Source organism: Toxorhynchites rutilus, chromosome 3 (assembly GCF_029784135.1).
Source record: "Toxorhynchites rutilus septentrionalis strain SRP chromosome 3, ASM2978413v1, whole genome shotgun sequence".
Classification (NCBI taxonomy): domain Eukaryota; kingdom Metazoa; phylum Arthropoda; class Insecta; order Diptera; family Culicidae; genus Toxorhynchites; species Toxorhynchites rutilus.
The window spans coordinates 83,025,349-83,052,327 of NC_073746.1; the positions used below are offsets into that span (position 1 = coordinate 83,025,349).

The following is a 26,979-nucleotide window of genomic DNA, read 5'->3' on the forward strand; positions in this document are numbered from 1 at the left end:
CAAAGCGTCTATGTACGTGTATAATTCCGTACTCTCGTTGTCAGTTACCAATAAGGTTGCCACTGCACTTCTTGGGCTTCATTTGTAGCTTCAAAAGCAACTGCTTAAATATGGTCAGTTAGTGGAAATACTGTCATGATCAATATTCTCAGATCTCGACTCCGGTAACTTCCGCAGTTCGCGTAAATTTTACCATTTTCCTTTAGCAGCATAGTCTAATATTGAAAAAAAAACCTTTTCAATGTATTGATTTGCTGAATATGGATTCTGTTATTTCTACGTCAGCATTGAAACTTTACATAGCATATCTAGAATCAAGGCACTCAGAAGTAACTACAGGTGAGTCAATACGCAAAAACCAAAACTCTGTAGTTATCTTAAAAGTCTACTGTGTTTTGTTTGTAAACAAGACAGCAGCTGTGTTATCACAGAATATTTCTAGTGTTGTTCGGATACGACCTTTCCTTGTAAACACGTATGTTCATTACGTAGGCAATAAATGAACGGCAGTTTTGGCACAACGACCGATTTTACAAATGCGCATTGATTTGATATTGATTAATTCATTAAAAGATTTTTGTTTTAATTTAGTATGTATCCCAAACCCTTTGAGGTACAAATGACGATGACGATAAGTGCATATATTGATTTCGAAGAAAAACAAAAATATAGTAAGATTTTCTTAAGACTTTATTTCTCAATACTATTTGAATGTATATCTATTGTTCACGGTTCTCATTTCACTTTTTTTTAATTTTATTGTTGTTTTTTCCAATAACTAAATACTTTATCAATGTATTTTTGGTAGTCAAAAAAGCATAGCAGTATTAGAGTTTGTTCTGTCATTCTTTGCATTTATCTAAACTCGACATTGATTAATTTCTTTGCTGTTGCGTGATTATCGCCTCTCATGTGTCATGTGTTTGTGTATTTAGTATTTTTTTGTTGTTGTTGCTCAACGCTCCTTTTTCTTTTGATTTCCTATCTGAATGCATTCTTCGCTCATATAAATAGTTATTTAGTAAAATTTAGGAAACTTATAAATGGAATCTACTTTTTTTTTGTTTTGACAAAGTTTTTTTTAACTATTTTTTTGTAGATATAAATTGTTTGAAAAGTTCTCCTCCGCAAGCTTTTGCGCTTGGTAATATAAGATTTTTTGCTTGGTTTAATTGGGTGTCTATAACCGCTTTTTTCCCATTTTCTCGTTTTACTCACATTTAAATCACATTTTGATGCAGTCACAAAAGTTAATGCAGAATTCAGTCGATAAAAAATGTTGAAATTCTTTGTTTAAAAAAGTATTTTTTCTTTCAACTACGTGTTGTGTATGTATGTTGGTTGTTTCTTGAATGTTGATTTACACTATTTATCAAGTGTAATTTTTGGTTTAGTTGCAAATTCATATCGTTTTTCACTACTTTCGTTTGGATGAAATTGAAAGCTAGTTTGTTTTTGGTAATGATTAAAATTTCAACTCAAACTGTTAGTCAAGAAGAGAAAGCAATTCGATAGTTAGATATTTTGTTTCACTTTCGAAGGATCACGTCCAATGGTTATCATTGGTTCTATTTCGATCGGTATTAGTATATTTGATGTTGCTGTTCCTCCTCTCTTGAGGGATTTCGCTTACTGTTCTCAGAATACAATACATTATAGAATGTTGAATCATTTGAAACAGAAGATGTACTTTTAGATAATGTATATCTAATGTATTGATGAGTGTTATGTACTGATCTGTGGCATATATGATATGGTGTGCTTAACAACGTTCTGCTGTGATTGACCATAAAAATGTTTATATTATATCAAATCTGTATACGACTATAGCATCTGTTGGTCATAGTCCTTGGATTAATCAGAGTTTGAGTAAACAGAAATGCAGCAGCTATCTAATCGATTAACAAGGTGGTTTCAATTGAACTACTATTTTGGTTTAAATACACTAGAAACAGAGGGTTGTAATATTGTAATGATTACTATTTGACACTGTTTGTACATGGATTAACTTCATTATAGAACCGAAAAAATGTAACGCTCACTGGAAGTCATTAGAGGAAAATCTCCAAAAAAAAAATAAAGGTAGGAAAAATGAGAATAATGTTGTCGAAATGTTATGTTAATTGGGTTTCAGAAGAAACGTCAAACTCAGCAAAAATCAAAGCTCTGTAATATTGTATTGTTAATAGGATACTGCAATCCTTCTAAATTATCTTCACTTTTTCAACTGCAAGTTATCACGTCCACAATATTTATGAAAATAATTGATGTTTATGCTTCCGATATGAGCAGAACATGCAACAGCTCTCTTTCCACAGTGGATGGACGAAGTATACGACGATTTTATATGCACGTGTTGGTATAGTTAGATTGATAGTATAGAGAAACTTTAGCTCATGTTGTATACTATCTCCCGAAGGGTATGAAAAGCCAAATGGGTGGAAAATATTTGCAACGGAAGTCGCGTACGATACTGTGTTTGTGTTGCTTAACCCATTTTAGGCCAAGCGTTCGAAAAATCTTTGATAATTTTTCATGTCTTTGGAAAGCTACCATATGGTAATGTTTTTGCACAAAAAGATAGCTTAATTTATTAGCTACCACTTACTATCAAGTTCATTCAGTTTTGTATATCTTTATTGGGCAATAAATTCGATATAAAGCAAGTATGTTTGGAATGTGTTCTTACTTGCAATCGAAAAACCCAATAAAATACAAAATTGTGTGAACTTTTCTACTGTATTACTTTGATAAAAGAACATTGCGATATGGGTCGAAAATCGTTCGATTGAGCCTCGTACAGGAACAGCCGGGAAAATTGAGTGGTCGAAAAATCGAACGTTGGCCAAAACCAACATTTTTCTCTGCTGAATCAATACCAACACATCTAACCCCCGCAGCGCATTTTGGTTCATTTACTTTGGAAGACGGAAGGTTTCTCATTTGTTTTTGCATTTTCATTTGTGAATGTTTGCAAATATCAATTAATTCGGCAAACATTATTTAAAATCCTTAACCTTAGGTAATGGCGGCCCGTGGAGTTTCGTGTGTGGAGGGCCTGGAGGAAATGATCAGTACATGTAACAAGGATTTTGATGAGATTGCTGGTATAAATATTCTTCCGCCGGGTCTAATAATAACCACCCAACCTTCGATTACATTGTTTTTTCGCATCATTTTGGTATTTTGCAAAATGGATAATTGGAAAGAAATATTTCTTAAGCATAGACATTTCTCCACGACCAACAATGAAAGTAATAAGTTGAAATTACATGAAATAAGAAATGTCACATCTCACCTTAGGTGGATTAAATTAGGTTTATAATTAGAGACCTCTATCCTCCTGTGCTTGTTCGTCCGGGAATATAAAATTGATGCATTTATGAATACCGTATATTTGCTAATTGAACTGATTTTCAGTTCGCAGTATTTTTTTGCTTTCAAAAAAATGTGCGGGTTTCGGCCAATGTTCGATTTTTCGAACAGACATTTCCCGGAAAATGGAAGATAGGAAAAACATAATTCTTGAACATTGGGGTTTCTTTAGCATCAATAATCGAAATTACACCAATGGCTTTCGTAAAAAAAATATTTTTTACAGCTTGGTCGTTAATGGGTTAAAGTGGAAGTGCACTGTTTGACCGAAGGTCAAATATTTGACACATTTTGACAGATATAATGGTTAGTCAATTATCAACAGTGGCAAATAATTCCAAACATCGAGCATGGAAAAATGACTGGAATATTTAACGTAATTAACTGGAATTAATACATGCATTGATTGATTGGAATTTTTTTTTAAATATATAATTTTCTTTATTGTGATAGATCAATAAATCCGATTTGATGAAGTATGTATTGATAAAGCATTGCTTTTTAATGGAAATAATACAGTGCAAACCAAAGCATGGCTTGACAAACGTTATCCGGACTCTGCTCCAGCAATGCTTTATCAATATACGAAATTCGGATTTTTCCATTTTTTTCACGATAACAAAAGTTGCTTCACTCTCAATAGTGTAACTCACGAACCAATCGACCGATTGCTGTCAAATTTTGACACGTATCCATTGGAAGATGGTGCTTTGTGATAGTCAAGTAGATTTTTGCAAGAGGCGCCATCTAGACGTCGACCTTATGAACTTTTCTGCCGAACTGTTATAACAGAAAAAAAATCATCCAATCAATCAATGAATCATCCAATCAATCAAACCTTAGCCTTGTACCAGCTAGTGAGTAGAAATAGTCTTAATGCTGATCAGTCAACCGCTAGCTAGACCAAAAACCGTCAACCGAAGGAAGAAAAACTTGAAAGAAAGCAGAGTAATCAAATCCAAAATTAGCAACAGGAAGGATGGCCAAGCAGCACAGAGACAATCTCAACAGCAGCAACAACATCGTCAACAGCAACGTGTTTTATTCTATTGTTTACCAAGCAGAAGGAGTTAATTTATCAGTTTTTTTTAGAGCTAGTTTTCCAAACGAGATTTCGCTGCGGATTTGCAAGTTGGAGCGTCCAGAGGCACTTTTAAATCGTAGAACTGCTCTCGTGCTATCGATCCAATACACACAGTAATGCAACTCTGTTCAGGCACCAATCGATTTTCATACCGTCTGGTGGAGAGCGCTTTTGTTTTTTTTTGGTGAAACATTTTCACACATCTCGATTTATCATCCATCCAGCTAGCAACCGGGCTATAACGGTGGCTCGATGAAAAGCTTTGATGTACCGCGGCGGTTTTCATATCATATCATTAGGTGGAGAGTTTTTGTGTATGACTGAATCACACGCAGGCATTTTTAATGTTGTGCGTTGCCAATTGCGGTAGTGGTACCAATTTAGAATGGTCTGTGGCTGCAGTGTATATGTTAAGAAGAAGATATACATTACGTACATTAGGCACAAATTGCGACTCATAAGCAGCTGTTTCGTGAGAACAAGAATTAACCATGAATCAACCATTTTCAGCTGCTTCCATAAAACCACGCAAACTATCAATCCTTTTCAGGGTCACCAAAACTTTCACTAATATCCGAAATAATGAAGAACAAATCGATTTTTATATTTTTCTTGTTGGGAATTGTGTGAATTTAGGAATGTTTTGTGCTAAATGGTGACTTTTTTTTCGATCGATCATTGAATTTTCACGAACTCGTGCATTGTTTCCATATTGAAAGTGGTGTCAAAGGGCAGTACACTTCAAACCGGATATGAAGAAAGTATTTCACTGCGGTGCGATCTGTTCTGTTCTTCGGTTCCGTTGTAGAGATCAGCGCCACAACATGCAACGTATATCGTAACGTATTCCAATATCAACAATGCCGTCGTATTTCGGACACAACTCTTCAGCTTTTTCCAATAGTTGAGTATTGAAAATAGTCAACAATCGTAATTAATAATTCCGGATTCTTTTACAAATCAAACGGTTCTTTCAGGGCCATATTTATTTTTTCGGATTTCTGAACAGTTAAAAGAACTCAACTGTGAAGCAATTGTTCCCAACAATTATAGTCCTACATCAAGTTCTCGTTCGTGCCGTTTTTAGTCATTCTCGTGGTATTTTGTTCAATTGAACGTTTGGCCAAATTTGTCATGGTGTAGTATTCGCTTGGAGACAATGCGAAGTTGTTAACACTAACTCCTTGGCCTGTATAAGCATCCAAATCAATCAAATTATCAGTCGTTTGGTGCGTAAATTGAAGACCTACGCCACCAAAATATGCATGGTTGAGGTAAGCGCCAACTCCGTTTTTCTAGTGAATTAAAATACCAAAAATCAAACAACCCCTCCCGCCCGCTTTTGACCATTAATATTTATTAAATGGAGTCAGCTTATTCTGTAAAAATTATTGATAGTTAATATTATTCAGCTACAAACAAGGAAGAAGCATTTTCCATCACTGAATTGTATTGGTGGTTACGTCAACTATGCATATTTGGGCAGCATGTGTTATTAAATTCTGACAGATCAAAAAGCCTTGAATTTTCAAGCATATTAGATACAATTGGACTCAATCCTTTGTTTCTGTACTGTGTTTCAGAAAAACTAGAAGCGATTATGAAATACGGCAACGCTTTGTTACATGTTGCAAAGCCGACGGAAAATCATTGAAAAATGACCTAATAGGAAATCCGACCATATTCGCTAAATTCACTTGATTTTACTTCCTTCTATTAATATCGATGTCATGCGGATTTGTCGAGTTGAAATAACATCGAAGAATCGCTTGAGTATGCGATAATTGGACATATGAAATACTTCCAATTAGTAGCTTTAAAAAATCACTTCAAATTAAAATGTATTTTATTCTTGATTAAATTCGCCTTTCATGTGCATGATGTGCATAATATATACGGAATTTCACTGTGTGTTGGCTTCATAGCGTCATAGTTTTATTTTGTTTAAATTTTCGTGGAAATGAGAATCCACAGAGAGCATTTTCGTGTTTGCAGATGCAAATCCTAAATCGTGTGCTATAGATAGAATGTTCGCATCACTTTCTTCTTCATCGCATTCATCTCGTTTTTTTTGTATCAAGCTGTTATCACCATCGGCAGTGCTGTTGAGTGAGTGTAAGATTCCCTCTCCGGTGTAAGGTACTGGAGAGTCACGATATAAATTTTGTCCCATCTTCAATAATCGTGTTATTAAATGACTACCTCCTGGGAGAAAGGACACGTGCCGTATATAAATTCTTACACGAGTGTTGGAGGAGAGGGTTAGTTCAGCAGGTAAGAAGAATGAATGCGGCGGTGGATTTGTTTGACAGCTGGTTCCAATTTGGTGAGGTGGTGGTGGGAAATATGTACTTAAAAGCTTCTATCTCATCATTCTCTGACTGACTAGCTAGCGGTGGAGCAGGTGGTCAACCCCTAGGCAAATTGGGAAATCATTAATTCAGAAAGCATTGTCGTTAACTCCGTTGCTTGGAAAGGAACTTCAAAGGAAGTCTCATCAGTTTAGAAAATATGATGGCTTCTTTGTGATCCTATTCGTCATTGGGAGGATGATGGTTCCAATGAATGGTTCTTCATGTGAACCAAACTATAATCGGATAATTTCTTCAATTATTTGAAAATTTTTGAGATATACATTCTATGTTCAAAGTTTTCGCGTTAAAATCGAACGCAATTTTGCACTGTTGTCATCAGACAATCATTTGTTGCATTGCCGAATCCGCCTGTGCTCGTTTGAATGGATGTTGTATGTAATTTTATGCAGTTTGTTGTATAGGTTATACAATGTTGAACTCAAGTTCGTGGTCGAATAATAACTGAAACAACGAAATTCTTATCATTACAGTAGATTTTATGAGGTTTCTCTCGTTCGTTCATTGGCTGGAACAAAAAAATTGTAAGGGGTTGTATTTAGGACACGACCGCATATTTTCGTCATAGAACAACGCAATTATATTATGCAATCCACTTGTTTACCACTTTGAATATTATTTTAGAATACATCGAAATTTTTGTAATAGATTATGTTCTTCGTTACAAATAATTTTGATGAACGTCCTTTTACGTTTGATATGATGTGTAGGACTACCAAAATATGTGAACGGAAGAATTGTCAAACGATCATTGTATTTTACATTTCCCTCTGGAATAAATGCAATGAAAACATGAGTGTTTACGTAGTTCTCGAACCGCGAAAGTTCATTCAGTATCTGAAATGACAATTTTTCCAGGCTTTTTAGTTTAAAAGTACGTTTTAGGGAAACATATTCCGGTTTGCACAACGACAAGCGAGTACAAAAGTACTCAACACCAAAAAATACCCACGACTTGCATGTATTTGCAAAGCGGATTACCACAGGTACATTAATTTTGAAGTCCGTGTTAGGGAAACACAGCTAAGTGGGAAAAAATACCCCCAGCTTGCATGTTTCGACAAAGCGGATTCCCCCAGGTACATTGATTTTGAAGTCCGTGTTAGGAAAATACAGCTCGGTGGGAACAAAAATACCCCCAACTTGCATGTATATTTGCAGAGCGAATTTCCACAGGTACATCGATTTTGAAGTCTGTGTTGGGGAAACTGTAAATCAGGCCAATCATAGCTTGGCAGTTAGGGCGTTTAAATAACGCTTGACATTTTACAGTTATTACATTGTTCATCTCATGAAAAATAATATTTTATTAATTGAGGGACTTAGAATGAAAGGGGTGTAAGTGGTTTGATCGATTTCTCTACATCGACTCTCTCTTCTGGTCATAACTTAGCTGCAAATACAATCCTAGTTGTATTTGACAATGTGGAAGATAGGTCAGAACCTCATCTATCGGATTCTATAGCGAACATAAATTGGAACTTTTTTGCAGTTGAGTTATTAACTAAAGAAAAATTTGATGAAAAGAAATCGATCAAGTCACTTACACCCAGTGTATTCTAAGGCCCTCAATTGTGATAGACGCGTAGAAATATTTCCTATCAATCGATGCAAACCGATTTTTCCGATCTGTTAAGAAATGTTCGAGTTATAAGCATTCGAAATACGGGTATGGTTAGCACATAAATCGGCAGCACAAATGTATGGGAAAAAAGGTAGTTCTTTCAGTTTTCATGAATTTAAACCGTTTGGAGATTAGCGAATTGTAATGTATAGCATATCAAACAAATCTTAGAGAATTTACGATTCGATTGGTATGCATATCATGAGAATTCTTCACAGTGAAAATAGTAAGTAACGTTAACTTTCATAAAAACGTGACCTGTTTTCTCATTTGGCACCCTTCCTGAAAGACGTAGTTCTGAGTCAAAACATTATACATTCGCATTCCGCGAGGAATTGGAGGTTTTTCAAGTATAACGTAATACGTAATACGTAAAACGTAAATACTTGAAGTGCGATTGATTACGTTCAATAATTACTGTAATTAAGATTTATCGGTCGAAAAACACACGCCAGATTGAATAATTAAGTTTATTTCAGATCATAATTTAAATAGATTTAATTATTCAATCTTCCTTCTCCCTTTTCCAGTTCCAGTGATCTAATGAATATATTTCATCCTCGCAGTAAGAAAAAGGAACCCAGTCTAAAAACGCTCAGACGACTGCTTGAACCCACGCTTCCCACGCAATAATGTTTTGAATTGTACGAGGGCTGTCCGATAAGTACTAGCCTACAAAAAAAACAAATTCTTTGTTCAGTTTTGCTCATAAAAGACAATTATTGTTTATTTTCATCGAATTCATTATATATAACAGTAACAATTCACTTTTTATTTTCGAAATAATTCAAATATGTGAAATTAGGGTGGACATTCGTTTAGCCGCATCTTAATATTTCGATAAAAAAAATTGTGCGGCTAATTTCGAGTTCAATCGGTAGCTAATATTTAGTATATCCACCTCCATTCCGGATCACTTTAAAAATTTGATTTGGCATCGAATCAGACAGCTTTTTAAGTGTTGTCATATCGATTAGGGCCCAACACTCCCGAATTACTGCCTTGAGCCTGGAAATGTTGTCAAATTGTTGTCCGTTTGCATAGACCATCCCGGCCAAGATTTCACATAGATTCACAATGAGATTGCAATCGGGACTGCAAGCAGACCATTCAAGAAGCGGAATGTCCTTCTCAACAAATCATGCCTTTGATTGCTTGGAAAAGTGGATCGATGCATTATCCTGCTGAAAAACGATATCCTCAGTAGCGTTATTCTCAATATGGCTAATCAAAACGTCCTCCAGCAACTCAAGAAACTTTTCGGAGTTCATTCGGATGGAAATGAAATAAATGGGAAGTTTGCTGTGATAGAAAAAGGCTCCCCACACCATCAAACTTCCGCCCTCAAAGTTTCGCTTCAATCTCACGACATTCCGCTGACTTAAATCGTGCCAATAGCTGTAACAGTCCGGCCCATTCAAATTAAACTTTTTTTAGTCGGAAAACACAACATTTCACCATTCTAGTTTCCATTACATGTATTACCGGGCGAATTTTAGACGGTTCTGCTTATGAGTGGCGGTCAGTTTCGGCTTTTCTTGAAGTTTCTTCCACTTGATCCATTTCTGTCTTAATTTGAGAGCAGGACAATCGTTTCTTGGTTGCTTCGTGTCTTATTTGACCTTTAAGACACAAAGTAACTTTGGTGTTTCTGTTCTAGGTTGTTTTTTTTCCATATTTCGGGCCCATTTTCAAGAAATTACGTACTACTTTCTCAGCTCGACCAATTTTTGTGGCGATCGAGCTATTAGAAAACTTTTTCTTCTTTGAACATCTTTATTACTCTCCGTTCTTCCTCCGTTAATCGATTACCTTTCGCCATTCCTTTAAATTATACGTGAATCACTAATCTGACCTACTTCTTACGTTGCACATCTAATATTTACCGTGTAAATTGAATACTCCGAAGTAAATTTTCAAAAAAACACAGATAAAGAGTCGGTAATTTTACGAAATCCTGATTATTATGCTCTGCGGCTAAACGTATGTCTCGGGAAAAAACGACGTTTGAATGTTTACATCCACCGATGACGCCTTGTGCGTCTGTGAGTGAGACGAGCGTCTTTTCAATAAAAGTGACTAAAATATACTATTTCTACAGCAAATAAGTATCCCGATAGAAAGAACATTCCTAATTGTGTTCAGGGATGAACCAGTTACATTTTTTTTCAAGTGCGGCTAAACGAATGTCTATCACTGTAGTAACCGGTCTCGAAGTCCTCCACCAGGATGATCACGTTCCGATCCAATAAAGACGTTGCCATGCAATAAGGAGGTAGTCAACGTCTACTAATTTGTTTTTGACAGTAATCCCGCAGTCTGCTCGCGTTTTTGAGGATCCGAACAGGTGCCGGAATTATGCAACAACAGCGGCCAGAAGTTTTTGAATTAGTGGGTTAATTTTTTTTTAACCAAAATATATATTTTTATTAAGGCTCATATGGCGTCAACCTGACGGGGCCGGGAGTTTAATATTTCGACAATGTTTGCCTTATAACTATGTTAGTAATATGTAACCGATTACTCGCGGTTGGCTCGAGGTTAGTATTACAAGTGTTTTCGTAATTGTGATGTTGCTGTCTCCAATGCTCTGTACCTGAGCCCGACACGGGATACTTCCTATTGGGATGCAGCTGACCTTCAATCAGCAACTTCTCGACTCGAGGAATCCAGGATAGAATGGTCACTAGCCGGCGCAAACATCAGCTGGTGTAGAGTTGTCATGAGCGGTACAACCTTTGGCTCTTGTTGAATGATCAGTGGACTGCACAACCATCTCACGATATGGAACAGAGTCCTTACGTTTTGCAGCCAAATCAGGCCAACTGAGTTCTTCTCAAGGTGGATGGGATACAGATGATTTCGATATTTTCGAGAGATGTCATGACGACCCCCTTCTCAGGCCAGAATGGATATTTTTTTTCGAAATCTCGTTTTGACGAATAGTTCAGAATTCGCTTTTTCAGAATCACACCACTTACCACAGTGAATCCTGATTCTTCTTACCCATTCCCGCTAACAATTTTTCCTTCCATGATAATCGCAGGAGAACCAATCTATAGAGGCGACCCTTCACTGCCCATGATTGCATAGGAGACGTAATCGACAATACCATTAGTGTTGGAAAAACGCATTTTTGTTGTTTTTTGGCCTACAAGCATAACCATGCAAATTTCCGATGAAATGATTTGTCCAGTTGAAGGATATTATCGGCAAAAAGAGGGCCTAGGTGATTTTGCGGATTATAACATATTGTTTTTCATTTGGAAAACGCTTGCGTCTATTGATGCGGACAATCAATCGTTTCAATGAACATTTGTCCGCATAGCTAGACGTAATCACCAGGTTGCTCTGTTTGTAGCGTTAGTATTTACAATTCCGATAATAGTCAAAACGTCATCGTCGGTAGTTTTAGTTGTTATCGGATAGAATCAGAAAGGTTTGGAAGAAAATTAAGTGAAATGTCTGGAAAAGGTGCTCTTGATTTGTTGCGAGTCTATGATAGTACTTTTTTCTTGAAGAATTCTCTGGGATATGTGATAAGAACAGCAGGTTCGAGATTTTTCAATTGATTGAATTTGTAAAGGTAATCTGCAATGTTGGTAATTTTAGCAACATGATTTACCGATATCACGATCGATCGCATAAAGATGGTATAGTGACTTATTCCAACGGTATGAGTAAGTGCTGATTATGTGGAATAATTCAATGTTGAATCCGAGGAGTTATAATGTTAAGAACCAATATTATTTCAATTTTACTACTGATCTGATTGTTTTATTATCTACTTGAAGATTCAAATGCAGAAATTTAGATAATTATAACATTAAAAAACAAAATTGCTTCTCTTTGTTCATCGTGTACAGAAAATAGTAATTATATGAGCAGCGCTTCAATGGTTTCTTATATTACTCTATTAAAAAACACAAAGTAATAAGATACTATGTGCTCCCGTGGCCGAGTGGTTAGCGTCAAACCTAACATGCCGGGGGTTCGGGTTCGATTCCCGTTCTGGTCGGGGAAATTTTTCTTCAAAGAAATTTCCTCTGACTTGCACTGTGGTCACGCGTATTCTAGAGCTTGCCACTCAGAATGCATTCAATGCGTGTTATTTGGCATAGAAATCTCAACTAAGTACTAATGAAAATGACTTCAAGTAATACTACGTTGAGACGGCGGAGTTCCTCTAGGAACGTTAGTGCCATATAAGAAGAAGAAGAAGAAAAAGACACTATCGTGACAGACATGTTTGGACTCTACAAAGAATGTGATTCAAATGTAGATTTAGCTTATAGCACATAATGCTGACAATTGTTGATTTTCGAACGATGTATGAAAGCTGTATGGAACTACGTCTCCTATACAAACATGGGCAGTTCAAGCCACGAATATCATACTAACATTCTTTCCCTTCCCCCCGTGACTGTAAGGACGAAGTTCAACTCGGTTGAAAGCACTGCGTTTTGGAGCATTTGTAGCAATGAATATTGCATCAAGATTCAATTGATTAAAATGAAAAATCGAAAATATTTATGACCTTAAAAAGAGGATTCTCGGCTGGTCCTCCATGCACATTAATTATGATTACTGGTTTGATTATTCCTTGATACTGAATAATCTCGATTTCAGACAGCATGCACATCCTTTACAAATCGAGCCAATGAGAAAATGGGTTCGAAGAACAGTGCCTTCCTGCAGCTGCTCAAACATGCTCAAGGGCGCGTGAATTCATTTAGGAGTAAAATTGGAAACATGAACCCTTTTTTGCCATTTCTGGTCAAAACAGTAAGAATCTCACAATAGCGTTGAAGTAGTGCTTTTATAACATCTGATACACGAAACATAGCATGAATGCACCTTCAGAGAGTCCGATGCTCATATTTCGAGAATAAATCATATTTCGATTAGCCTATTCGTTATCGCGCCGAAACCTTAGAGTTGAAAACTCAATTCATAATTTGATACGTTACGGCAAAAATTGCTCCACGTTCATAACAGAACTTTCTGTTTGTCTTTTTCACGTCACCTTTGCACTGATGAAGTAAACACTTCTATTAAAAGACAATGAGAAATGTAAGCTTGGTCCATATCGGTGAAAAATATACCTCTCAAGCTCAGACGACCTTCATTAGACGCCACTATAATGTACCTTTTTGAAGAAAAACAATCTGTATACTTTGGAGCACACCTTATACATGTCTCAGATGATTGCAAATTCCATTGAGATAATGTGTTTGGTAAAGGTCATCATCATCAGTCTCAAAAGTTTCGGACGCTGTTTGGGGAAAAGGCACCACAGCTTTTCTTCCGAAGTAACTTATCGAACTATCGCACCTATTTTTCTTCCCCCATTGACGAGGCGCCTTTCAAAGTTTGTGACGCACATAAACAATAACCATTAGTAAGGTGAGTTACCAGAAAAGAAAGACGCGAGACATTTCTGCCAGACCATGAACGCCCTTCCGAGAGCGAAGCCTACGTGAATCGTTGACTTTGCCAATGTTATCCAATCCCGCGTTTTTGTGCTCAAGTCAAATTTGCTTAGTTCCACAATGATACATAGTTAAACAAGAAAATCAAACAAATGCTCATAAGAGCGACAGCGGCGACATCAATTGTTCCTCCCCCGTCACAAGGCTTAGTGGTTGGCTCAAACATTCGAGTGTATTCAAGCAGAATCGCAAACTTGTAGCAGAGCAAAATAATTCGCGTTAACGTACAGAAACCCGTCACATACATGCCTGCGAATGTTCGAACCATAAATAGGGATACTCTGCTTTTGTTTGCACACTCTTGTTGAACCTCCGACCCAGCCTCTGAGGGCGCCAGAACGTAAAGTAAGTTACATGATTCTTTTGGATAGATGAACGTAAAAATAAACCATACAACAACGGTTTATCCGTGTGGAAATAATGCTCTGAAAATCGAAACACCTCAGCCCTTGGAGATCCCTTAGCTGGCATATAGTTCTCACCAGGGAAATGCACCATATCATGTTTTTCATTATGTTCTTGTATATGCGTGGGGTGGCTTCCGTGGCGGAGCGGTTATTGGGGTCGATGGTCGGGTGATTTTTTTGGCAACCAAAAATTGCCTGACTTGCACTTAAAGTTTAACATATAATCAAACCGTGTTATTCGTCATCGTAGTCTTCACTAATGGAAATGACGCATTACAACGCCGAGCAAATGAAGTTCCACTGTGAAACGTAGTGCCGCTGAAGAAAATGATGCATAGAAACAGAACACATGCTCAAAACGGCCAACATGAAAAACACATATTTCTTATCGCTGTTCCTTTTAAACGAACTTGAAATGGAAGAATGTTGTCGTTGTAAAATTACACTTTGTTATTTTGTGATGTTTTGGCCTAATCTAGATTTCTTTTTTAACTTTAAAAATAATCAATTTTCCAACAGGCGAAAATTTTATTTTTCAGCAGGAGAACGAATGAATCACCAAGAATATTTAGACATTATTGAATCATTAGAAATAATGTGTTCGTAGTTCTAGTCTTCTAAAATTGACACCATTTGCTTCTGAACCCGAGTGATATTTCATCTGTCAACTAGTCCATATATTGACAGCTATTCAAAGTGGACTTATCACTGCCCTTTTTCACAAAAGAAAAATTGAATATCGTGCAGAGTAATACCGTAATGCTTCAGAAACCGGACGGCTTTTCAATCCAGACACTTCATCATTATATTCAATATCACTACAGAACCAAAAGATCATTGGCATGTTCGATAGATGCGACTGATAGGTACTATTGAGACAATTTAGTGTAGAGTAAGACATAGTATCTAGCTGTTGTCAAGAAAATGTAAAACAAATCAAAATAAATAAAACAGGAACAGGAAAATGCGAGATGTTCGGAATAAAAAAAAACACATTCAGAAGATGATTCTAAACCGGATGGATCAAAAGTTCACGCTGATTTTTTTTATTGCAGGAGTTTCATAAAAGTATGTTACAATCCCTAGAAAAAATGGAGCAAGAATTTTCGGTGTTTGATGTTTGGTTTAAGATCATAATGGAACAATAAAGGAATAATAAACTTTACAAAAATCAATAACTAATTTCTCCGCTGACAAAATGAGTCCGGAATTCAAATCACAATGCACAATGAAGAAATTACAAAAAGAATCAACAATGTGTCCGTGTGATTGAAAAAAATAAGTAAAAATCAGGAAGTGGGTTATATCTGTGGTATAATCGCAAGATTGACGTAGGACTATTGCTAGTTTAGTGATCATTTGTTCGAAGTTGCATCTAAATAAATTCTGGATGAATGGATGAATGATTATTTGGAGGAATTCCAAAACGAGGGCGTTACGTTGCAGGCACAAGGTTTTGAGCATCAATACCTTTTTTTTGCACTCAATCTGCCCTTCTTCAAAACACCCACTTCTCGTTTGAGAAATTGTTGAGTGAACATCGTTTGCCGGCGATGCGTCGAGGGGTAATTAATAATCTTTCTCAGGACTCATCTTGTACTCCTTATAACATTCCGAGAGACGTATTTTGATTGAAGAAATTACAAAAATAATGTAATTGATCAACTCTTTCGCTTTAAAGAAATTTTCTATTTTGAGAAGAACTATTTGATGTATGATTTGTTGTAAACAAAACAAAATCTCTTGTGTTGTGCGTGAGGATTTTTAGCTTTTTTCGAAGTCACGTCTCCTGTGCAGCGAATTCTGAGAATTTAGTTGATTTTTGCTTTCGGGCAGCCGCTGGTCGTCTTCTTCACAACAGCAAGTTTGAGGCGTTGGGGCAGCGGTTGTTGTTTTCTTCTTCCCGGTAGCAGCGGGAAGTAGCGGTAGATGCTTGAACGAGCACGACGCACCAGTGCTCTTCGTTTGCACAAACAGGCTCTTGATGGTGACACCGTTCATCAGCGCTTTCTTGATGAGCAAAATTAGCTTCGTCACATCAATGTGGCAGCTGCGATAACATGCTTCAACCGGTGTACAATCATAACTGAGTGAGTTTCCGAACAGGCGCCAGCTTATATACAGATTTGTTTGATGTTATCTCAAAGCAGCTTTCAAATTATTGAAACAAGTTTTTGGATCAATAATCAACGCTCTCGTTTTCGAAATATTTTACTTGAAACTTGAACATCCCAGTATATGCCCCATTTAGTCACAACATACTGTCGACCCTCTCTGTTTGTGGCAGTTGACCGCTCTCTAGCCGTAGCGGGAATACTGGAAGCACAAAAGAAATTTCCTTCAATGCTGCACCCGGTCCAAAAGCGGAGCTTACGTTACAATCATTTACCCATTCCTTTGCACTGATCTACGTGCGACTAATTTGCATAGAAGGCTTTGCAATGGTAGTGGTATATAAATCTGGTGTATGAAACTGTGTAACACAGCTGCAGAAGTTACTTGTTATAGACGCCGCGAGTAGCTGAATACAGAAAAGCCAGAACAAATGTATGGGATAATGGGAGTGTTAGTTTTTTTTTCAATTTAAACCATTTACTGATTAGCAAATTGTAATCTCTAGCACATCAAACAAATCTAAGAGAATGTCCGATTTTATTGTTATGCGAATCAGCTAAATCCATTCGCAGTAAAAAAAAAGTTATTAACGTTGAAACTATTTCATACAAACATGACCTATTTTCTCATTCGCAACCCTTATTGATAGACGTAGTCTTACGCCAAGAAACAGAAACGTTCCTTAACCTATAACGAACGAGTGCATTTTCCTAGAACGATGTCCAGTTCTTCGACGGATTTTTTAAGAAATTAAGTGCTTTACAATACTTGGAACTTGACGGTCCAGTATAGTTGTATTGGGTGAACCGAGTGCGAACCCGTGAAACATCTCAGTGCGAACCCAACAGCTTCCGGGTTGAACCCTTTGCGAAACTAGGTTGAAACTGAGTGAATAAAAAACATTTTGACAGCAGTTAGGTTGGAAGTGGTGTTGAAACTGAACAAAAACGAATTCGCTATACAGTCAATCGCAAGTGTCATTAGTGTTGAGTGTACAAATGCTACTTGACGATACTTTCCATTTATTGGGTTTAAAATATTTAGAATACATTGATTCTTTTGATGCATATTTATTACTTATACATTTAACTAGCTGTGTGTGCAATAAAATTCCGCCAAAAGTTTTCTGTTAACTTTTTCCAAAAAAAAAATGTAAGGGGTTGTATCTAGGACACGACCGCATATTTTCAACGTAGATCTACGCAGCTATATTATGCAATCCACTTGTTTACCACTTCGAATATTATTTTAGAATACATCGAAATTTTTGTAATAGATTATGATGCCTAGGACTACCAAAATATGTGAACGGAAGATTTGTCAAACGATCATTGTATTTTACATTTTCCTCTGAAATTATAGCACATCTCATGCTTACGTAGTTCTCGAACCACGAAAGTTCATTCACCTCTAGTATCTGCAATGACGATTTTTCCAGGCTTCTTAGTTTAAAAGTACGTTTTAGGGAAACATATTCCGGTCTGCACAACGACAAGCGAGTACAAAAGTACTCAACACCAAAAAATACCCCCGGCATGCATGTATTTGCAAAGCGGATTCCCCCAGGTACATTAATTTGAAGTCCGTGTTAGGGAAACACAGCTCAGTGGGGAAAAAATACCCCGATTTGCATGTTTTGACAAAACGGATTTCCCCAGGCACATTGATTTTGAAGTCCGTGTTAGGGAAACACAGCTCAGTGGGAATAATAATACCCCTAACTTGCATGTACAGGGTTTTCCAACTTTAAATTCCGAAAGTAAATTGAAATAAAACACACTTAGAATTCGAATTTCGATTAAACTTTTATTTCAAATTGAAGTTTGGTTTATGCCATTATGTGTGAAATACAACATCATTCAAATGTCCACATAGGGCTTCCTCGCACACCTTGATCCGGAACAGGTAATTTTCGATGACTTTTCGGCACATATGGGGCGGTATCTTGGTCATAACTTCACGAATGTTGCCTTTCAAATTCGGTCGTGTTGTGTGGCACGTGGCGCCGTCCTGCTGAAACCACATGTCATCTGTATCCATATCTTCAATTTGTGGTTAACATGCTCACCATTCACAGTTACCGTCTCGCCGTCCTCATTTTCACTCCACTCCACCAGACCATAATGCGCACCAAACAGTGACTTTTGGCGGATGCAATGGCCTCTCAACAATCACGTGTGGATTTTCTGAGCCCCATATACGGAAATTTTGGGTGTTCACATAGCCACCGAGCTCGAAATGTGCCTCATCGCTGAAGAAAATTTGATGCGAAAATTCAGCATGTTACTGCTGTTGTTCGTTCACCCAATCGACGTATGCCCGATGCATTCCATGGTCACCACGCTCTAATTTTTGTACCAGTTGGACTTTATATGGATGTAGGTGCAAGTCCAAATGCATAATTCGCCACAATGATGTGTCTGACAAGCCCAATTGCTGAGCACGCCGTGGAATCGAAACCTTCGGGTCATCCTCCACACTGGCAGCAACAGCAGCAATATTTTCGGCCGAACGCACATTACACATACAATATCCGCTACGGATCCAGTTTGTTCGAATTTACGCACTACATTAGCGATTGTGTGCTCTGTAGGCCGTTGGTCGTCATCAAAATTCGTCCGTAATGCTCGAAAAACATTTGCCGGTTTTTCATCATTTTTATAGTATAATTTAACAAAATTGACACGTTGTGCGATGCTAAAATCATCCATATTGTAAAATGGCAGACATTCAACTAACGATATGACGCTTTGGTTGACAGCTATGTCAAACGGTTGTCAGCGCAGGGCTGTATACTTTCGGAAGCCCGAAATGGAAAACCCTGTATATTTGCAAAGCGGATTTCCACAGGTACATCGATTTTGAAGTCTGTGTTGGAGAAACCGTGAATCGGGCCAATCAAAACTTAGCAGTTAGGGCGTTTAGATAACGCTTGACATTTTACAGTTATTCAATTGTTCATCTCATGAAAAATAACATTTTATTAAATGTAATAGACGCGTAGAAATATTTCCTATCAATTGATGCAAACAGCTTTCCGATCTATTATGAAATGTTCGAGTTATAAGCATTCGAAATACCAGTAGGGTTAGCACACAAATCGACAGAACAAATGTATGGGAAAAAGGAAGTTCTTCCAGTTTTCATGAATTTAAACCGTTTAGAGATTAGCGAATTGTAATGTATATCATATCAAACAAAGCTTAGATGATTTCCGATTCGATTGGTATGCAAATCATTGCGAATCAGCGTACTTTTTTCATCAGTGATTGGTGTCAATACTTAACCATTGCTTGGGCAGTGTTGGTTTTTGTTTTTTATTGATGTTTGAATTTTTTTATCAAAATGACAAGTTAGAGGAAAGAAATAGATATTGTTACACGTATAATGATAATAAGTATGAATTGTCGTGGAAAGACATTGCAGGAAATAACAGCTATACTTGGAAGAATCCATTATACAGCAAAGAAAATCGTAAACAAGTGGAAATACGAAGGAACTATGGAAAATTTCCCGAGTAGAAGAAACAAACGTATCCTGTTTTCCGATGAGAAACGAGTAATTATGCGAATATTTTGAAAGAACCCTAAAACAAACATTTTTAAATTGACTACCGAAGTAGCCGGGATCATTGAAGACCTGTCAGCACAGACACTGTCCGGAGAGTAGCATACAGGAACAATCTGAGAGGTCGTGTTGGCCGTCATCTCAAAGGTGAATATGAAAAAAAAAAACGACTGCAGTTTGCTGAGGCATATGTTAACAGACCTAAGGAGTTTTATAACAAGGTCCTTTATACGGATGAGACGAAACCCAATCTCTTTGAATCGGATGGAGGACAGATGGTGTGAAGGATGTGGCTTCATTGAACATCCTGAAACGAAACCTTCAGTGTCCCGTGCAGAAATTGGGTCTCTTTCGTGATTACTACTTTCAACAGGATAATGACCCGAAGCAAGCTGATCTCATCGTGTGGGAGTGCCTACTCTATAATGTCCCAATCAACTCAAAACACCTCCGCAATCACTGGATTTTGACACTATTGAGCATCTATGGTAGGGAATCAAGGAATGTCTGAAGAATAAACATCCAGGGAACGAAGCAGAACTCGAAACGACGATCAAGGAGATCTGGGAGAGCATTCCGCTTACAGTGACCAAAAATCTTGCCTCGGCGCTTGCAGACAGTGCTGGACGCCAAAGGGGGCCATAAAAAATACTAGGAGATTGATTTTCGTTATCTGTTAACATTTCCGAACTGATTTCAATTTTCTTTTTAAGAAAAACTTCAACTGTACACTCCATTTTGCAACGTCTCAATTGAATATTTTCTGTTTGTGTTTTAAACATGAAGTAGAAATGTGACCATTTTAATTTTTTTCTCACACAACATGAGCGTGAATAGGATCAATTTTACGTTGAATATGAGTCACTTTTAATTATTTACTTTTAAACCACGAAAAACTTAAAAATAACAAACCAACACGGGGTGTATACTTAATTTTGCGATTGACTGTATGTATTTGCACTGAATGCTCAGGAAGGAATGCTCCATATCACGTTACATGCATAAAAAGGCATAACCTAACATAATTCCTGGAATATAACGAAATGCCGCATGTATGGCGGCATTCAATTTTTTTAGAATATTTGCAATGTCGCGAGTATGGCGGCATTCGTTCGCTAAGGGTTAGTAACCCCTCGATCCTATTTGTAACCACGAACCTCAATCCAAAGATTTTTTTTTTTGAATTTGAGTTCTTTGGTGCATCAAAATAACTAAAGAGCAGTTGACTAGTGGAATCAAGAGATGCATCCGCCAAGTCGACATGAGTGATGCATGCCGCTCCTGTTTCCGACATCAAGACATCAAGCTCCATCGAACAGCTGGTTTCCTTGAAGTATAGTGAGCTTTTTTGACAGTTCAAGAAAACAAATCTCAACTTTAGTTGTCACCCACTAGACTGAGAACTAGTTATGATTGGCGGTGACATTCATACTTTCATTATTTCATCAGTACTAACATTGCTTGAAACTAAAAGCAATACTATAAGCAGTGGGACAAGGTAAATAATCCGTAAATTAGAGACACGAGACTATTGATTGTAGACACATATTCCAACAAGCCATCGATAAGGATGTTGACGCTTATCATTTACATTCAATCTCAACAAATCATCTTTGCAGATCATTGTACAGTTTTCAAAGAAATATGGTTTGCAATATTTCTTCTATTTTAGTACTTTCTATATGAGTGCTGCTTATCTCAAATGTACACTTTGGGTGGTAAATGTCGTCGGTAAATGATAGGCTGGTGGGAATAGGCTCGATATGAGATGACATCATTTTGTTTTGATAGTGGACATCATGTTATGAAAATTTATATGCAATAAATTCATCTGAGAATAATTAGAGTAATCATTATGATAATGTCGTTATGGAGTAAGGGAGTCTAATTGACAGACTCCCGCAAGGAATGGAAAAAAATTGTTCGTGGTTTTGGAGTTTTTCTTCTATCTATAAATGGCTAACTGGCGTTGAACACTAATTACTAAATGCATGTGTATCTGTACAATACAATAAAGACATATTATTTAATGTAAATGGTTTTCATTAGTGCTTCTTACTGTAGATTTTTTTCAGAATAACAATAGGTTGGAACCAAAACATTCTAACAATCTTTTGACAGCTGCTGCTCGATAAATGAAGTAGACAGTCCGTTATTCGATGGTCTCAAATTGTTTCACGTGTGTTTTATTTCATAATCTAGGTACATACAAATAGAGGATTGCTCTGCTTAACGATTACACTTTGTGCTAATAAATATTGTTTGAATTTAATAAAAATTGTTCTAAATCATGCAATTATTTTCCTCTGCCTTAAATAGTTATGAAAAGTAATCAAGTACCATTGCAACATGTCTTGAAGATTTGCTCATTATATTTATGTATATATATACGACTTCTGATGACAAACATCCAAAATATCAAATGAAACACATTTATCTACAGATCTGCCTAGCTTTTGTTTCGTTTAATGTGGATTAGTTTTTTATAATTTTTTTCTTGAACAGTTTTTATAAAATTGGTTTCACAATGAATATTTGCATTCACTATACATGGTTATACACGAGATATTCTCGTCGAATTGGCAAGCGTACATTATGGTTCCGAGAAAATGATAACGAAAACGATAACGAACATTCGAAGCGCCATTTTTGTATGGTTGCATAACGATGATATATTTTGCTTCTATATGCTATATTTTTTGTTCAATCATTAAGAAAATTAGCGACATTAATGAATTGCGCGTGTGCTTGGGCATTGGGTGGCACAATACTAGCAATAATTGATTGCAGGCTTTTATTAGGTATAAGCAACAGATCTGATGGCAACTGAGATGTGAATTGATTTATGGGGTCAGCATGAAGCTATTTTTTTCGGTCAGGAATACCCATCTCCCGTTCGGTTCCGTCCCTCCGGTGGCACGTGTGTCGTAGATGGGCGTTAATTGTGTCATTTTCTCGCACTAAATGAATGTCGAAAAGTTTGTACGATTTATGTACCTACGTTCCCTATGATACGGTGTTAATTAGGTCTGTAAGCGAACATGGTGGAATTGAAACACCAGAAGTATTACGAATGTTTTTGTGTGTTATAACAATGTAATAAGGACAATTATATGACTTCACAAACAATAAACGTAATACTGTTCCTGAATAATTCTGAAATCGTTTTATTCTTTCATTTTTTGTAGGTGAACTTGTACTCTTCTTAACGAACTATAATTTTCTTTATTGATTCGAGACTGACGAAGCTTTATATAGCATATAATTGAAAACAAGTAGAATAGATATATTTGAGGCAATCAGACGGAACCGTAACTTGTTCATGAATTGTAAACTACTGGCAGTATCATCTTTTCTGTATCGAACCCACCGTGTTCGCTAAAACGACAGCCCGTGCATGAATATGAACTAATAAATTAATTTATCCAGCCTCCCATTACATAACCTTGTGTACTTGAACTATATTAGTTTAGTTACGATAATGTAGAAAATTCAACTCAAAGTGGAAGGAAGCATTATACGCTTTCGTTGGTACTTACGATGCTGATATCGATGGTTGGTACTTTTGCGGGTGATGATTGCGAATTTGATGAGTGCAGTTTAGTCGAGCCGATTTTTTTTGTTCTTAAATATCGGTCATATGGATGGCTCCGGTGTGTCCATTGCCCAGCAGAAATCGCTTATCATTGTCCACGCCGGGTGGGGATTGACCGATATTTCGCGAATAATAATCTGGGTCACCGTAACTGCTGTCCTCTTCAAGAATTTTTTCCAACAAAATCTCTCCGGATGCTCCAAGTACTGAGGTGGTGAATGGAGAAAAGTAATTTTTAGTTAGTAAGTGGTTAATATACTAGGGATCGACAGCAAACGAACGGTTACCCAAACAAACTTAAATTTGAACCACACGTAGAATTTTGCGATTGAACAATTTATATTTACCAATTATGATGAGGAAAAACAAATAGCCGAAATGACGATGCAGTGCAACAAAAGTTTCAATTTACAGAAAAAAAGCAAAACATTACTACTGAATATATTTTCTACAATAATCATTTATACATAATCCACCGAAACTACCCTTCTCATCGAGAAAAAAAAATTCCAAATGCTCACCAGAAACAAATAACTTGAACAAAACAACTGCCGGAGAGTACCCGCTTCATGAAACTTCGGAAAGCGGAGAATGAATGACACAATGAATCAACAGAAAATTAACGTCAAGCTGTTCAACGGTCAATTGAAAGATGGATAGAAAGAACACCAATTAAGTCGTGGAACATTGCCAAAAATAGAACATACCCATAAACTTGCATTTACATTGTGTTTTTTGTGTTTTTTTTATTTGAGACGGATTAATGTTCGTTAAAGATGCTTCGTTTCGTAACAGGTAATTTGTCTATCATAACTACGGTTGTTTAGCATGGATTTAGATTACGGAACACATATTCGATTAAAACATTTAGTTAGGTTGAATTCGGGCTTACGTTTAAAAGTACTTATGTTTATTTTGTACTCTTTGGTAGTGATTGCTTTCTTTAACGTCTGTTGTTTAATTTAAAAGCTAATGTTAGTTTTTCCTTTTGATTTTAAATGAACGTTTAGAACGATACGGCACAAAGAACGTCGTGGTAATATCACATCAATATCTCAACATGTGGTTTATAGCTCATGAGGGGTATAACAGACACCGTAGACACTAACGGGTAGGAGAAGAGAGATAGAGATTGGGAGAAAAGTGGAAAGAATTAAAAGAAACGGAGAACAGGTGAGTTCATAAAGTAAGAGTGATTTCACGGAAATTAGGATGCAAATTTTGTAGAAGTCGATAATCGATAATAAAATGGATGCTTGATAAAGGAACAAAAGTATGTGAGTCATTTGCAACAAAAACTTAAATCAAATGAATGTGAATCCGAGAAGTTTTGGTGTATCACGCAATACATGATGAGCTTCATGCATAGTATATGGAATGCACTACAAACAAACATAAACACAGAAAATGTAACTGGAAAAATAAGTTAATTTTTATTTGGGCCTCAAAACAGCAATTCGTCTAAAATAGACTAGCATCATTTTGTAGACTGTGTTGAGCTTCGTAAACTTTGAATAGTAGTTCTACGGAGCGTACAATAATCGAAACATTATAAATCATTAGAAGAGGTAAGAGTACAGAATATATGTTGTCTTTTTTTGGTATAGTATGAATGATTTCTCATAGGTGAGGATATGGTTTCCCGTTTTTCTGTGCAAATGAATCCAATTTGTATGTGTAAGAAATGAAAGGACTAATCCATCAAAAATAGTTCTATCTGTAGTTTAAATCAGTGTTGCCACACGTACAGATTTATCTGAAATTGTACAGATTTTTTCGTTATTTTTGGTACAGTTTCTGTACGGCACAGAGTACAGATTTTCTTCAAAAAGTACAGATTGGTACAGATTTTTTCCACGTGTGAAATTTCTTACATTTGAACAAAGCAACATTGATGTACATGACATGACGACTTTTACGCAGCAGTATCGCTTGGTGCTGCTGATCATAAAATCATGTTTTGTTTTGCTCTAGATCAACAGATTGAATCGTTTGTTCCAGGCTGAAAAACCTGAATTCACGATGCTACATGAAGAACAGAATGATTTTTATTTGATCATTCTCACTAATATCTGTGAGTAACCTTACGTTGTTTCAATGTCCAATGCTATTAAATATGAAGATCATTTGAAAAACGACAAGCATTTTTAGGTTGGAATAGCAGCAGAAGAAAAGATCAGAACAATGGACAGCGGAAGGCAGATCATTTCAAAGGATATTTGTCGGAATTTTTTCGTCGAGCTGTTCAAGCAAATGAGGAAAAAATTCGATTTTGATGATCCTATGCTCAAGGCTGCGGCAATGTTGAACTCCAGAAACTTTTCCATTTTGATAAGTATTATCGTTGTGTTAGAAGCGTTTCCAGGAATCTAAATTACTCCGTAAGGAAATCACAGTTTCAGAAAACGAGCATGTTCAGGGTTGGTGGATAAAAATTGGATACGGTTCGCTTGGATTTTCGGCGCTTCGATGTCTTGTTTGTAACGTTCTCACTATGCCTCACTCCTTGGTAACTGTCGAGTGTATTTTTGAATTTCTTAATATTTTTTCCATGTCAAAAATTATTTTTTTCTATACAACGAATATTTTGGATGGTACAGATTTTTGGAAAAAAAAAGATGAGAAAGATTTTTAAGCCATAAACTTGCGTTTACATAGCTCTGGTACAGATTAAAATGTGACAACACTGGTTTCAATCTTCACTCATGTTGCAAGTAATTATTAAATTCCTTGTTTTAAGTCCGGATTTTCCAAAACAATCCAGCTGAAGGGTGGAACTATCAAAAAATGGTCGAAGAAAAATTCGTGTAGTTTTATTGATTTCTTTTTATTTAAAAAATCATCTAATTTTTATTCTAGTAGTTCATTCAATATCCGTGCCTTCCGCTTAACCCACACTTTTAGATTTTGTGCAGTGTCCATGTCGACTTCGCACCATCATCACGTTATTCTCAGCATACCATTTCACGGCCTTCTTTCCACAATGATAAGGACATAATCGAACCTAATGAGTAGCTCCATATACATCTTCACGGAATTTTCACTGTACAAGATGCAACGGAAATGATGATTTAATCGGGCGAAAACGACACCAGACGGAAATTGCTCGAAATTGCTTCTTTTCGACTGTAGAACAGCATAAACACCAAACCAAAACTATTTCTTAGTGCATCGAAATCCGGACACTTAAACGCTTACGATGACAACTTCAACTACTAAAGAATATTTACATATCATAGCATGAATACAAAAGCAAAATACCGTTCCTGAAGAATAAGAAGGTCTTCATGTGAGTTATGAATCACAGAATTCCACAATATCAAATTATACCGAACCCTTTTTTATTCA

The 26,979-nt window shown here is 36.6% G+C and overlaps 1 protein-coding gene across 3 annotated transcripts in view; it reads right to left on the reverse strand.

Annotated features, from left to right (window-relative positions):
• Positions 1 to 677: 677 nt before the first annotated feature.
• The window catches only part of LOC129774072 (uncharacterized), a 95,806-nt gene continuing 69,504 nt past the window's right edge, over positions 678 to 26,979 (reverse strand). The window contains exon 6 of one of the 3 annotated variants that reach the window (XM_055777768.1): positions 678 to 23,837. In XM_055777768.1, the coding sequence (XP_055633743.1) occupies positions 23,662 to 23,837 (176 nt within the window). In that variant the 3' untranslated portion in view covers positions 678 to 23,661. Of the gene's footprint in view, positions 23,838 to 24,605; positions 24,736 to 26,979 lie in introns of those variants that run through there. The other 2 variants (XR_008742714.1, XM_055777769.1) reach the window with 2 other exon arrangements.